Source organism: Indicator indicator, chromosome Z (assembly GCF_027791375.1).
Source record: "Indicator indicator isolate 239-I01 chromosome Z, UM_Iind_1.1, whole genome shotgun sequence".
Classification (NCBI taxonomy): Eukaryota; Metazoa; Chordata; class Aves; order Piciformes; family Indicatoridae; genus Indicator; species Indicator indicator.
In genome coordinates, this window is record NC_072053.1 from 27867045 (window position 1) to 27881478 (window position 14434).

The window sequence follows — 14434 nt, forward strand, 5'->3', positions numbered from 1 at the left end:
GTGTTTGTGCGAATCCAGTAGTGACACCCTGGTGTTCTCAATCATCTTGGTTACTGTGATCCAAAGAAATAAAAATGAATTTTGGGAGTGGTCTGCACCTATCTGAGGGATTGCCCTTTATGGTGGTAGTAGAAATGCAGTATAGACGATGCAAGTGAGCATGCCCAGCTTAATGTATGAAACATCACTCTGCTTAATGTATCCCAGTGTTGGCTTATGTCAGTAACGGGAATGGTGACTAGTAGACTAAAGAATATTTCTATGTATGGCATAAGAGCTCGCTCAGTAGATGTTCACTGCAGATTGTGGCTGTAAGAAGAAAATTGAGTGCAAGGAGAGAGGCAGACTGAAAGACAATAAATGTAAGGGCAACTTAAGACTCAAAAAGTGGTAACAAAGTTCAAACTGCAGTGGGAAATATGCTAAGCGTGGAAAAGCATGAAAAGGATCAGCTTGTGGAATGTTTTTGGGGTAGGGGAAGGCACTTAAGAGTCACTGACTTCTAAAAAGTTATTTTTCTCTTTGTTCAGATTGCTAGTGCAACTACTGCTCCATCAATTCCTACACATCTGTCTCCTGGTTTGAAAGATGTGACTCTTCGGTGTCTAGAACTTCAACCTCAGGACAGACCACCATCAAGGGAGCTGCTGAAACACCCAGTCTTCCGTACTACATGGTAGCTACTATGTATAAGGCTGGGACACTGAAGAAGATACTACTGAATATACAATAACTGTCTTGCAGTGCAGTTAAGCACAGCAAATCATATTATTCTGCTGGCCTTAATGATAGATACATCAAGGACTTAAAGCCAGTGGAGAACCCTACCTAAGTATGTGATTGACAAATCGAGATCTTTACCTAAGCTCATTATGCAACATTTCATGACTTGTGCAGAGATATGTAAACTGTGCCTTTCAAACATCTGGCTCTGTGTGAACACAAAAGCATTTTTCCTTAAATCTGCATGATTATTTAGCAGACAAGTGATTTTTTTTTTTCCCAAACTTTATTTGGAGCACTTTTTCAGCAATATTAGTAGCTGAGGGGCTCAGGATCTATTTTAATATAGCAATCATTGTTCCATTTCACATCATGTACATGTAAGCAGAGAGAGGATTCTGCAATGAGTCAATTTTCAGTGCTGGTCAAAAGGAAGTTCTGTCTGTCCTTTTTGAATGACACAGTTCTCGGATTAACAAATCCAAACATTGACAGATACTTTAAAAGAACTTCCTTAAAGTAAGAGCAGGCAGTTGCAGTGCACTGCATTTACTGCTGACCATGTAATTTCTTTTGAAATTAAAGTTTATTTTCAATGTATTTTTAACTTTCAGGGAAAGATGCTCTTTTAAAATAGCCTTTAGAAAAAAGATGCAAGTTGTGTTATGGAACATCTTGCTTATAGGAGAGTTTTAAAAACAGATTAGCTGTACATCTGAACAAAAATAAAATGCTACCTTCAACAAGGCGGTGTTGAAGGCTCTGATAGCGTAGGTTATTTAAAACAACAAAACATTAAAAAAAAATCGTTCTGCATCAAAGAACTTAGTCTGAATCATGCTAAAAGTTGCTGAGCCTTCTCGTATAGCAGCTGCTTCAGGCAAATCATGTAGAGAGGTTTCATGTCAAACCTATCTGCCATTAAAGTTTATGGGGGATCTTGTACTTCAGCGGGAGCAGGTGCCGACTGTTTGTGTAACAAAACAGAGGTCATGTTCTCTACTGGTAAGTTTTACCTGCTGTTTTCCTTCTGCCGTACATCATCTATTTACTGTAGCCATTAGTGATAATTTAATTTGAAAATGTTGAAAATAGTACCGTAAGAAAGGTATTTATTTGAACAAGAAATAAACTTGGGACTTGAAAAGAAAGATAAAGTAAAATGTGAAGTAAAGCTTCACCTGTAGTGCAAACCTTTTTTTTAATATCAGGTGTGTTTGTTTTTTTTAATAAAAAGGTTTTAAAAATTGTTTTAAAGGCAGGTTTTTGGATTCTGATGCATGTAATTCCGAAGGAAAATGGCAGCTTTTCTTTTTTTTTTCTTGTTTAAATGGGGATATTTTTTAAATCAAATAGTGATTGTGTATAATCCATTCTGAAAAAAAAAAATACTGTTTATGTTTTAACTCTTCAGAAGCCAGTTGGACTGGATTGTTGGACTGAAATAGAATTGGTTTTCAAAGACTCAGGACAAACTAAATAAGCTATAGTACATTAGAAATGTACCATACCAATTGGAAGTAAAACATCAGAAATGTAAGTTTACAGGAATGATAGTGCTGATAGTAATTAAAGAGAAAAAAAAAAGGCAGTGTCATTAGTTGTGGATATGCTTCTTTTGGAAATTTTACATTCCTTTGTTTTGGAAGTTTGGTGGACTTTGAAGAGTTAAAAAGATAATACTGAAATGTGAAGTTTGGTAGCTCTAACTGTTTTGTACTTGACTTTTGGTTTTTTCGACCACTTCAGAATTTCTCATTCTAATAAGATTGTTTCCAAGTCTTTCTTATGTGCAAGCTTTAAAGGATGCACTCTTGCCAATTCATGTACTGGAAGATCAGTTGTCAGTTTAATACTATTTCTGGCAGAAATGTAAATTGTATAAACTGATGAACCTCAGCTAATCAGTATTACTTTGTAGATCACCATGCCTACCACATTTCAAACTTAAACTGTCTCTAGGTGTCCAAATGCATTTGTTTGAATTTGTGTTTCCCTTGGCTTGCTGATAACTGTGGTGTTTTTAAAATGCAGATGTGATGTAATATTCTTATTTCTTTGGATCAAAGCTGGACTGAAAATTGTATTGTGTAATTATTTTTTTTGTGTTCTTAATGTTATTTGGTACTTCAGTTGTAAATAACGTCTACTGCTGTTTATTCCAGTTTCTACTACCTCAGGTGTCCTATAGAGTTTCTTCTACCAAAGTTCACTTTCACAATGAAATTATATTTGCTATGTGACTGATTCCTAAGACTTCCAGGGCTTAAGGGCTAACTTCTATTAGCACCTTACTGTGCAAGCAAATTTTACAGAAATCTCTGGGTTAAGAAATTTGGCTTCATTTTATCCTTTGTTATTTTAAATATATCAAGATATTTTAATTAAGTTTTTACCCCATTGAACCAATTTTATATAGTATAATTTGTACCTATTTTGGTGGGTTTTGTCTTTATAGTAAATAAAAGGTTTTGAACAAAATTTATCTTTTTGTTTATTGTATAATGTCAACACATTTAGTGTACACTTCTCTGCATGCAACACTGTATCAGTTTAGTTTCCAGCATTACATGACACATCAGATAGTATTGGCTGATACATATATATCAGTAAAGAATGCTTAGATAAAGGGCAGCACAAACTAATTCCTTTTTAACTGATAATATAGTTAGGAACTTGTTATGACAACACTGTACCTATGGGCCTCACTTGCTTATGCCCTTAGAACAAACATTAAATGTCTAAATTCTGCATTACTGCAAATGTAGTTATTAATTACCAAATCATGTGAGTTGATTTGGTTAGATCAGTTCTGGAGCCATTGAGGTGTATCTTGGAAGTTTAAACTGATATGTTTTCAGTGAAATGGCTCGAGTTGCTTAAGTAGTGAACATAATACTTATTCAGGCAATCTGAATAAGTATTGCAAAACTAGGGCTTGCTTCACTTGTCTTACTCCAGATTTTATGACATTTTTAAAGTATTTTTTTTTTATAGTTGAAAATTAAGTTCAAATGTTCCATGGTTGGGGTTCATGTGTGTGACTAAATTCTTCATTTTAATGGTTGTATCTTTATAGTCTCCATTACTTATGTGAGTTTGTGCAAACAGAGATGAACCTATGAACTACCCAGCAAATCTTCTGACAAATTCTGATGTTTTTTAAATCAGACAAATGTTCTAACTGAAATGTCAAGAAGGAAAAGGAGAAGTATTAAATAAGATGAACTGAATGTTAGCTAACTTACTTACTTTATTTGGTCTACCATGTAACTCTGGAATCTTACAGTATTGTGTTAATTGCAATGTGGTAGTCTCCTTTGTAGGAAAAAGGGATGGCAGCGATCACCTGCAGCTGGTCCCCAGGAGTTGGCAGTGAAGTCTTTGGCTTAAAAAAACCCCAGATGTCTTCATCTGAAAAGGATATGTTCAGTTCTTCTGCAGGCAAATACTAAATAAACTATGACCATTTTAATTTCTCTGTGGATGACATTCAGTCATAGGCTGCAGTGGGACAGTATTTTATCTTTGCAACAATTGTTTCAAGAATGTCCTGTCCACCTCCAAAGACACTACTTCCTGCTTACAAACTTTACTCCCATGGCTTAGTTTTCCATGCCGAGGTGAACCACAGATGTGACGATCTTGCTTTTAAGAGCCACAATAGGCACATGCATGGTAAATGTGCATGTTGTTTCTCCGTATGGCAGGCAGCTGCTGAATGCCACGAAATTGAAACCTTTCTTCCCTGTCTTTACCAAGAAAGGCCATAAGATGGCAGGAACGCATCTCGAGACAGCCACTCTGCCATTCAGTTTTGTGTCCCTCAATTGCTTCAGTTTAGAATATATCATTAACCAGATCTGTTCTTGGAAAAGACGTGCAAGTCCAACACTAGAATTAAAGTGAATATGGAGTAAATAAAGTGATTTGTAAATATTTGCAAGGCTCTGTGACCAGAAGTTAATCCTGATAGTTTCATTGCTTTGGTGGGCCAGCCTCACAAAATCCCAAAGGCCGGGTCTGTACAAATCATCCTTGGCAGTGGTTTGAGGTTTGATTTCTCTGTTCATCTGAAACCCAGTTCTCAAACACTAGCTCCATATTAATTTTTATACTAATTTCCAAAGGAAACGTGCTGCCATGTTCTGTCTCATTTTGCCAAGAACTTCTGACTATATGCCACTAGAGTGGCGTATAAGGAGCAGCATCCAAAGACCTAACTTCTATTAAAGTAGGTAGCCAAGCAGAGAAGGGAGGCCATGGAGCTTATAACATTACCCTTATCCAGGTATCTCTGTTAAAGAAGCACAGTCCAATTCACAGGTTCCCTGAAGCAGAATCTTAGGCACAGAATTTCATAATAATAAATAATTTAATGGCATAGTGAAGCAGCAGGGTCAGCTTGGGCTGAATACCCCAGAGTGGGACCCTCAACAAAGAAATCCCTGGGTATGTGTCATCTAAGTGAAACCATTTGAGTAAGTGCATAGGTTATTGTGACACTGCTTTATGGTTGAATATATACTGCATTGTTCCAGTGAGGGCCACTGATTGGTGCTTTATGGTGTAAATCTAGTTACTTTGTATAAACAATGCATGGCTTACTAAGGGACTACATCCTTAAAGAGGATCTGAAAGATGGATGATGCCTGATTTCTGCAGGAAATTCCTATCAAACAAAAGGCTTTAAGACGACACCATGGACATCAAGACCTAAAGAAACAATAACTGTATGTCAGCAGAAGAAACTGCAATCAGCAAACTGAAGATGTGAAACTGTTGCAACATATGTTAATAATGAATGAATCGTGATCATTAACATTATAATAGTAAACCCCATGAGCTGAGAAGCCCCTGGCCTCCAGGACCACCCCTTGCAGAGCATGCACTATCAACTTTGTAGATGCTGTTGCTTTAATTTGAAGGTAAAGAGGCTGCAAGATAATCAAGAAATAGAGTAAGAATGGATATGCATAGGTGGGATGAATACATCTATCAAATTTGTGCAAATAGGTGAAACTTCGCAATTAGGTTATCGTTGTGGAATACTGCCTAGTTCCCAACTTTGCAGAAATCTGATGTAATTTTGAAGATCAGTTGCTGAGTAATTGTTTTCTTTTCTACATTCTTTGATTGTTCAAAGACAATTGATGGTAGAATGTGGCACCAAAATACTTTATGCCTCTACCCCACATGCACTCCAGTCACCAAGTGCTTGTGGTCTGCATTATCTTCCCACTGGCTGGCTGTGAGGTTTTGGGTGAACGCTGCAGACTGCTTCACGCCTCTCACGCTGCACTCAAAGTTTTGACTTTAGTTAAATATGTAGGCTCCTCTTTTTCTTTTTTTTTTTTGTTCCACATTAGCGATGCCAATTATAATTTTGTGATTAACTTTTTTTAAACTAATTTAAGGGAAAACTAACGCCGAAAACTTTGGATTCCAATTATGCCTTCCTCTGTGCTAAGAGCACAGCAATGTCACATGAAGTTGGTATGTGCTACTTGAAAATGCACCTTGTTTCTGTCCTAAGTGCTGTTTGATCTCACGGGTGGGGTACTGTTTGTTACACGCTGGGGGGCGCTGACGGCCGACCGGGACAAAGACATGGGCTGCGGCCCCTCGCTCCTGACCAGCCAATGGCAGCTCCGTAGGCAGATAAGGCTGCGCGTCCAGAGCGCTGATTGGTGGAGTCAGTAGCCTCTCGAATGCGAGTGGTGCCCATGGCCGCAGTGGAGGGGGCTCAGCTCAGGCGCCGCCATGTTGCGAGCCCTGCAGCGGCGGTGGGACGCCTACAAGTACCGCTTCGTGCCCTGGGTAGCCCTCAACCTTCGCCGCAAGCGCAGGTGAGGAGCAGGGGTAGGTCTTCGGCGCCACTGGGAAGCGGCGAGGCCGCATGTGGGAGCGCGCACACATCCCTGACGCCGTTTCCGCCCTTCGGTGGGGTGAGGCGGGGGCAAGCGGTGCTCTTCGGTGGGTTTTCTGCAGCGTTTTTCGCCCTTGGCCTGGAGGAGCTGCTGGAGGTGGGTGAGAGCTCATCTCTGGGGATGTGGAGCTGCCGTGTCCGAGACCCTGCTCCTCTCCTGTTGAGAGCGACTGGCGGCGCCGCAGCGGCGGTTTTTGACTGAGAAGTGCTTGGCGGAAGTGCTTCAAGCCTTGGGTGTCGCTTCGGTGACGTACAATAAACGCTTAGATACTTCAAAATTGTGGTTACGATTAAAACTAGATAGAGGGATTGTGTGTGTAAGATATGTTTGTCCTTTTTAATAATGAACACTGTTTAAATGAGTACAACGTTGTTACAAGCATCATGAATTAAAATCTCACTGGTCGGCATGTTCCTCGCCTCATTTAACGTCAGATGAACTATATGTATTTTTATAAAATTTTATTCTTGGCATATTTGTCACCAAGAGCTCAGTGAGCTTTAACAAAATATTTGCCTTGTTGTAAATAAACAGATGTTGTTTTATTAGTGGGACACGTATGAAAGAATATTATTTACAGTTTGGGTTTGTTGGAAGCAACAGTGCATATAAATTGCTGGTGTAAAATTTTAGTTAGGAAAAGTGTAATTTTTCTCTTTTTTTTCCTTTCTTTCCTTACAGGACCCTCCGATATGTTCCTGACAGCTCCCAAGACAAAATTATCTCTGATGATGATGTCTTTAAAACACTACTGAAAATATTTAAAGCTCTGTTCATAAATGATCTTAGTAGACAAGGACATATTTTAGCCTTACTTCCAGAAATGAAATGTAAATATCTGGAGTTACTGACTATTGAGCAGAAGCGATTAAGAGGAAATTCCTGTAACTGTCAGAGCCAACACGTGTTTAGTCCAGAAGAAGTTCTCTTCAATACACTAGGGTTCACCATCAGTCGACAACGAAGTTCCCTGCTATCTGCTGGAACTGGAGTTTTTGTCACCAAAGGTTTTGTACCAAAAGGGACAGTTGTATCTATGTATCCTGGTAATGGAATGTTCTTTTTTTCTGATGAAGTTGGCTGTGATTTCTAACCATCTTAATTATAGAATGCCAAAGTTCTATACTGATTTTTATTCTATATTATTATTTGTGTTACTGTATTTCTGTCATTCCATAACAAAATTGCAAGTTACGGTGAATATTTCTGTATAAACTACCAGAGTTCTTTTGAAAATAAGGAAAGAAGTATTGGAGTGGATGTAATTTTGTTTATAAAAAAAACACTTTCAATACTCTGATTTTTCATCTGCTTGTAAAATTCTTCCAGATTCCTTAAACATAAATACATGGGATCAATTCCAAGTAGATGAACAATACAGTTTTAATTCTTCGGGGCTTCTGTTTTGGGTAAGGAGCTAAAAGATGAGGTTTTAATATCTCCACACTGATCAGCAGACAAGGTGATGAACTTTTTCAGAGTTCAACAGTACAAACTGGAGAATGAGAATAAAATCTTAATTTAGCAGACACTCCATAAAGCATATCTGAAAAAGCAGCATTTCGCTGTCCCTCCTCATCTCTTGGACCTTTGATTGTTTCTGTTTCTTAAAAAAGATCTGTAGTTTTGTCAGCATGGCCAAGCTAGGACAGCTCTGCTGAAATGCTTTAAATTTATTTCTGTTTCATCTGTCAATAAAATCATCCTATGAATGTAGTCGGTAGCTTGTGCCAGCATTGCAGGATCAGGATCAGTCCAAGCACTGGGCAGTGGCACATGTTTTGCCATGTCAAAGCAGCTGTACGTGGTCAGTACTATTGTCTGATAGACTAAATGGTAGTCACAGGGAATGAGCCTGCAACCTTGCAGCTCTCCAACTTTCAGGCACATGCTAAATCCGAGTGTAGGCTCATCGAGAGTCTCCTCTCATTGAGACTGTCATCGAGAGTCTCCTCTAGGAGCTCAGCTGGCAAAGCAAGAGGATGAGCAGTTGAAATGCCTTCCTTTTTTAGTGGTATGAAGGAAACTGTAGGGGTGCTGACTGGGATATGGGCTGTGTGGAGGGGCCAGGTCAGTGCTCTCCTTGCTGTTAGGAGCTTTGCCCAGCTTCTGAGAGATTGCAATGAAGGATTTCTACAGAGGGTTGATGAAGGCATGCTGGCAGGGGGGGATGGAGGACTGCACTGTCCTTGCAAGCCAGTCTGCTGTCACTTTGCTGTGCTTGGAACCCAGGGCAGGTTAAATCCTGTCCTCGTGGGAAATATCTGCATTTGTCTGGGTTTGGTTTGGCATGTTCCCTCTCTTGTACCTAACAAAATGTCTGATCTGGAGGTTGCTTCAGGTACTCTGCTGTCTGTGTGTACCCTTGTCAAAGAGCCCTGATAACGGTAGTAACGCAATAGCCTAATCTCTTCAGCTGCACTTTCCTTAGCAAACTTTGCTTGACGTTTTCCTCTCTGAAGCCGACCAGCTGGCTGTAACACTCTACCTCTCACACAAATACTGGACATGGGCCTTATCTTTAATAATTACCTTCAGTGGCTTCTGTCCATGGAATATCTCAGCTCATGTAGATTTTCTTTCTGGGGGGAAAGGGGATGTTTGTTGGGTTTTTTTTAATCTCCCAAAGATGTGTCTAAAACCTTGTGATTTTACAGGTGTTAATGTCATTAACCAAGGGAATTATCTCCTACTTCCCCCTCTCTCCTTGGAGTTTCTGTGTGGAGAGAATTGAGTGATACCATAAGCCCATTCTGACAATGAACTTATTTTCTTCTGAAATAATCATATCTGTCTTGCAACAGGTACAGTATACCGAAAGCACGAGCCCATCTTTTTCCAGTCTCTTGGCAATCCCTTTATTTTTAGGTGTATAGATGGTGTCCTTATTGATGGGAATGATAAAGGACTATCAAGATCAGTATACAGGTAAGCAGCCAAAAGGAATAGAGGACAGTCACTCAACTGAATTAAAACAGTGGTATTAATAGTCTCAGTTCCATGTGGTCTTACCCTAAATTGAGTTCTGTTTCAGTATGATCCACCTATCTGTATCTTGTAGTGCAAGCAACATAAGGGTAGGAGCTTCTGGCTGTGATCTCTTACATAGGTGCTGAGTCTTCACCTGTAGTGCCAGTGGGAAGTGTTTTGATGTACAGAGACTGTTTCCTTTAAAGAAAATACTTTCAGTAGGAGTGGGTGGAGGCATACATTTTTTTAAATGCTTTTGATCTATTATTCAAATCTGCTTAGTGTATATATAAAAATGAAAGTGCCACTATATGGACTTCAAAAAGTTCAATCTGGTAACTTTGGCTCTGGTCTAAAGATGAGCAGCACTCAGTACTTCAGAAGGGGAGAAGTAACCCTGATGATAATGGTGATAAAAGTGTTGCGAGCAGCTCAAGGGCCCTCTCAATTCCACTCTGCTGAGACCTCACATGGAGTACAGTGTTCAGTTTTGGGGCCTCCAGCATATGAAAGATGTTGACCTGCTCAAGAGGGTCCAGAGAAGGGCTGTGAAGATGACCACCATCTCCCCTACAAGGACAGACTGAGACAGTTGGGGTTGTTCAAGTCTGGAGAAAAGAAGGTTCCAGGGAGACCTTAGTGCAGCCTTTCAGTACTCAGAGGAGTGAATGCGAAGGATGGGGAAGGATGATTTATCATGGAATATAGCGATAGGATGAGAGGTAACAGTTTTAAACTGAAAGTGGGTAGATTTACGTTAGGTATTTAGAAGAAATTCCTTACTGTGAGTGCTGAGACACTAGAATAGGTTGCCCAGAGGAGTGGTGGATGCTACCTCCCTGAGGGCTTTAAGTGTTAGGGATTTGAGCAGCTTGATCTAATGGAGCGTGTCCCTGCCCATGGCCGGGAAGCTAGAACCAGGTGATCTTTCAGATTCCCTTCCAATTCAAACCCTTCCATGTTTACATGATTTTTTTATTAGCATTGTCATCGTTCACGTTGCTGCTATTGTTATTGTTAGAATTGTTGGAATTCTGTTGGAAGTGACTGCTAAGGATTATACAAGTGAAACTCCCTGCTCCTTGCAGGATGACCCAGAAGAAAACAATATGACCCAAAACAGTATGGCTAAGAGTATCATGAGATGTTCCTTCAACTCATGACAGGCTCAGTGCCATGACCATTTCCCTGGGGAGCCTGTTCCAAGTGACAACCACCCTCTCAGTGAAGAGCTTTTTCATAATGTCCATTCTGGACTTCCACTGATGCAGCTAACATGGGCTAGTTTAGCTTACCTTAAATTTGTGTTTAATTATTACTTGGAAAGGAAATTAATAACAAGCAGTATTATCTAATATAATACCTAATATGAACACTTCTACCTACTAATACCACATTTTTCATTCTGGGAAGGAGCTTGAAGTTGATACCATAATGAGCCTTCACATCTTTAGAGGTGAATGAGATGTGTTGACACTTCTGTAATGCTAACATCTTGATACTGATTTCTGGAACTGTATGCAGTGAGTTTGTGTGTGTTCTTCCACCAGAGTCTAAATGACACCACACAGTAGTGGGAGCTTTAAATGTGCTTTTTAAAGTAGCATCTAGGTGTTGGTTTGTGCAGACATACCCCTTACTCCAGTGTTGTCTCCCAAGTGGATTGGACAGCTGAAACTTTACCCAGCAGCTGTGGCCATTTCTACAGAAGCACAGACAACCTGTGAAGTGAAGGAGCTGTGATCCATGTTAATACTGCTGCTCATTTCAGGTCTTGCAGCAGGAGAGATCAATTTGGCCCATTTCAAATGAGCGATGAGAGCTGGCTCACAGCTGCCCTGCAAAACCCACTGGCAGTGGGACAGTATGTCAACAACTGCTCACACGGTGAGTTGCCAGGTAAAATTTCCAGGGTTGAGTTTGTCTTTGGATATAAATCATTCTGGAGGTGACACAGAGAACTGGATACTGATCACCCAGGAGAGTGCTGTTTGAAACAAGGTAAGCTCTTGCTGGATAAGACTTTCTGAGGCCTTTTGTGACAGCTGGATGTTAGAATCCTTTAACACAGCCACACTTGAAATGCCCTGTGCTTTTCTCACTGACTCCCTCAGTCTTCCCCCTGGTATGTAGTTTGAAAAGCACGTATGCTTTAGTTTGAAAAGCACGTATGCTTTAGTTTGAACTATAACACTTTTTTTAAACTCACATTTATGCACAAAATCTAGGAGAGTGTTGGTATGATCTAGTTGTTGGACATGGAGAAGGGAACTCTTTATTCTGTCTCGCATAGTGTGTGTTGGTCTTAAGGTTTAGGGGAATAAATGCCTCCTGGGAATGGCTGTGAGTTACAGCTCAACTGCTACCATGCCTAGCTTCCAAGTGGCTTTCAGAGCTTGCATTACATTAAGGATACCCTGCCTCCAAGCAACATCTAGAAAGGTTGCTGGAGTAGCAGACCAGGTTATTGACTGACACAGAAATGAATGGCTGTCCTGTGAAACAGGTCTGTGTAAAGAAGATTCCCTTCTTCCGGGTGGGCAGGTGATGATCTTCTCCCTGGCTGCATTTATGACATATTTTGCCACCAGATTGTCTCCTTTTTTTAACTGTAGAAGCAAATAGTGTATATTAGCAACATTTAGCAATGCTTCAAATTACCCATGGTGCTATGCTAGTAGTGCCCCTTCATATACATATTGATGACTGTAACTGGTCATCCTGTTTAATGCAGTAAGGATGAATTAAAGCTCCTATAGTGGATTATGTACCTGATGTGTAAATTCGAAACAGGACTTCAGAGGAGTGTAGTAGCTCCCAACAGAGGCATAATTTTTAGGCTTGGTGAAGCATCGGGTACTTTTGCAGCAATATATTTGATATTTTTACACATCTGTCAGCCCTATCTAAGATTTTCTGAGTATCATAGAGACTTTCTATTTTCTTTTTTCTTTTTTTTTTTTTTTCCCTAGAAAAAGCAGCCAATGTGTATTATCAGGAGTTTGATGTGCCGGGATGTTTTCCAATCGAACTGAAACAGTATCTTCCAAACATCGTCTACAGCCATGATATAGAGAGGTTAGCAGAAATCAAAGAGCTCATAGATGTGTATGATGTAAAGCATACTCTATGTGTGAAAAAAAGACAAATGTGGCTGAAGAATGATACTATGCTGTAGGAAGATGAACTACACAAAAATGTGCACCTGTATGGGAGAGTTAGCTGATTGAACAGACTAAGTGATACAAAAGATTGTTTCCTTTTCCTTCCTTTTTCCACATCTTGGCAAATGAGATCAGCATAGTTCTGAAGACATGGTTTTACAAGCAGTGGTTACACCATAGTGTGATTCTTCAGAATTCCATAAAGAATGAGTTCTATTTTGCTTGTGTTACAGTACTGAGATTTTTTGGAACGTACTTCAGATGTAGACAGCAATCCTTAATCAAAGCCCATCTAAAGCAACTGAGATTTAGGCATTTTGCTCTCCTGTTCTCTGTGTTGTCATCTCTTTCTCAGATGAATTTACAAGAAGAAATCTAAAATGAATTTGTATTAAGTGAAACACTAGGCAGTGTGAAGGCATTTCTAAAAGAGGTGGATTTTTAGGTCATAACAAGGTTAGTCAAGACAGAGAAAAAGACACTTAGACAAGAGGAAAAGCTACAACAAATCATTCTCCTAGACATGCCTACCCACAGGTGCTTGTTATGACTTAAAAATTAACCTCTTTTAGAAATTAAAAGATTTAGAAAGCTTTCTCAGATTCTTGTTTGGAAATGTGGGAAAAATGACAATTAGCTGGGTATGTTCAGGGAACAATGCAGACAAAAAGAACAAGCTATGGGACTGTTTCAGGAAGGGGGAATTTCAGTCTCTTCCTTGGAATCTGTCCAAGGAAATACGTTTTTTAATCATAAATTCTCCCAGGGTACATCCTCTAGATGAAGGATCCTGTCTGCTTCTAGCTGCATGTTTTGATACTGGTATTTATAGTGCTGACAACATAGGTAACCTGGTTTCTAAACCTTTTTCTGCCTTGTAAAGGAGTTCTTTGTACTTGTTTACCTTTTAAGTGGGTTTTTGTTTCAAAATGGCTTCATGCTACATTTTTGTAGTAGTGGGGACTGTTTGGGTTGATGCTTCACTATCAACCATAGTTTGCAGCAGGCCTGTGATGCAGTTCAGAGCTGTCTCTATGGATGTTGGGGTGCGAGTGAGTTTAGCCAGCTAGCACCTGTGCATAGGCATGTCTGGAAGAATGATTTGTTGTAGCTTTTCCTCTTGTCTAAGTGTCTTTTTCTCTGTCTTGACTAATTCTTTTAATTTCTGAATACTTTTTTTGAGTGGTAACACTATTTGCATAGCCACATAGGCTGTACTTTTTTTTTTTTTTTGTAATTATGTAAGTTTTGTTTATATTTGCTGTGTGTATTTCAGTGTTGTTTTTCCAGGCTATCTGGCCTGAATTATGCATATGACTCCCAAAAGTAATATAGACAATACCATTGTTTTAGCTCCTTGCCATGAAGAATTAAAAACAGAAATAAAAATCAAAGGGAAATAAAATTGTTCACTTACACGTTTTGCTTTTTTTTTTTTGTTTACAGTCACCCAAGGTGTGTCGTGCTTGTCACACTCAGAGACATCAAGCAAGGAGAAGAACTTTTTTCTAATTACTACACTGTTGTCAGCTGAATTAATAGATGAAAGACTGAAGAATTGTATGTCATTAAAATACTATGTGTGTACTTCAAGCTTCAGGAGCATTTTTAAATAATAGAGGGCTGTAGCTTTACCATTTAGACAGC

General features: G+C 39.5%; 2 protein-coding genes across 2 annotated transcripts in view; both read left to right on the plus strand.

Annotated features, from left to right (window-relative positions):
• MAP3K1 (mitogen-activated protein kinase kinase kinase 1) overlaps window positions 1–1066 on the plus strand; it is a 60697-nt gene extending 59631 nt beyond the window's left edge. Inside the window, exon 20 of the mRNA XM_054397661.1 lies at window positions 531–1066. Coding sequence (XP_054253636.1) covers window positions 531–680 — 150 coding nt within the window. The 3' untranslated portion in view covers window positions 681–1066. The remainder of the gene's footprint in view (window positions 1–530) is intronic.
• A 494-nt stretch (window positions 1067–1560) lies between these two features.
• Window positions 1561–14322, plus strand: SETD9 (SET domain containing 9). The gene is made up of 7 exons (XM_054397547.1): window positions 1561–1728; window positions 6460–6572; window positions 7335–7699; window positions 9458–9581; window positions 11395–11510; window positions 12596–12701; window positions 14234–14322. Exons 1-7 carry the CDS (start codon window positions 1561–1563, stop codon window positions 14319–14321), a joined length of 1080 nt encoding a protein of 359 aa, XP_054253522.1. The 3' UTR covers window position 14322.
• Window positions 14323–14434: the final 112 nt, after the last annotated feature.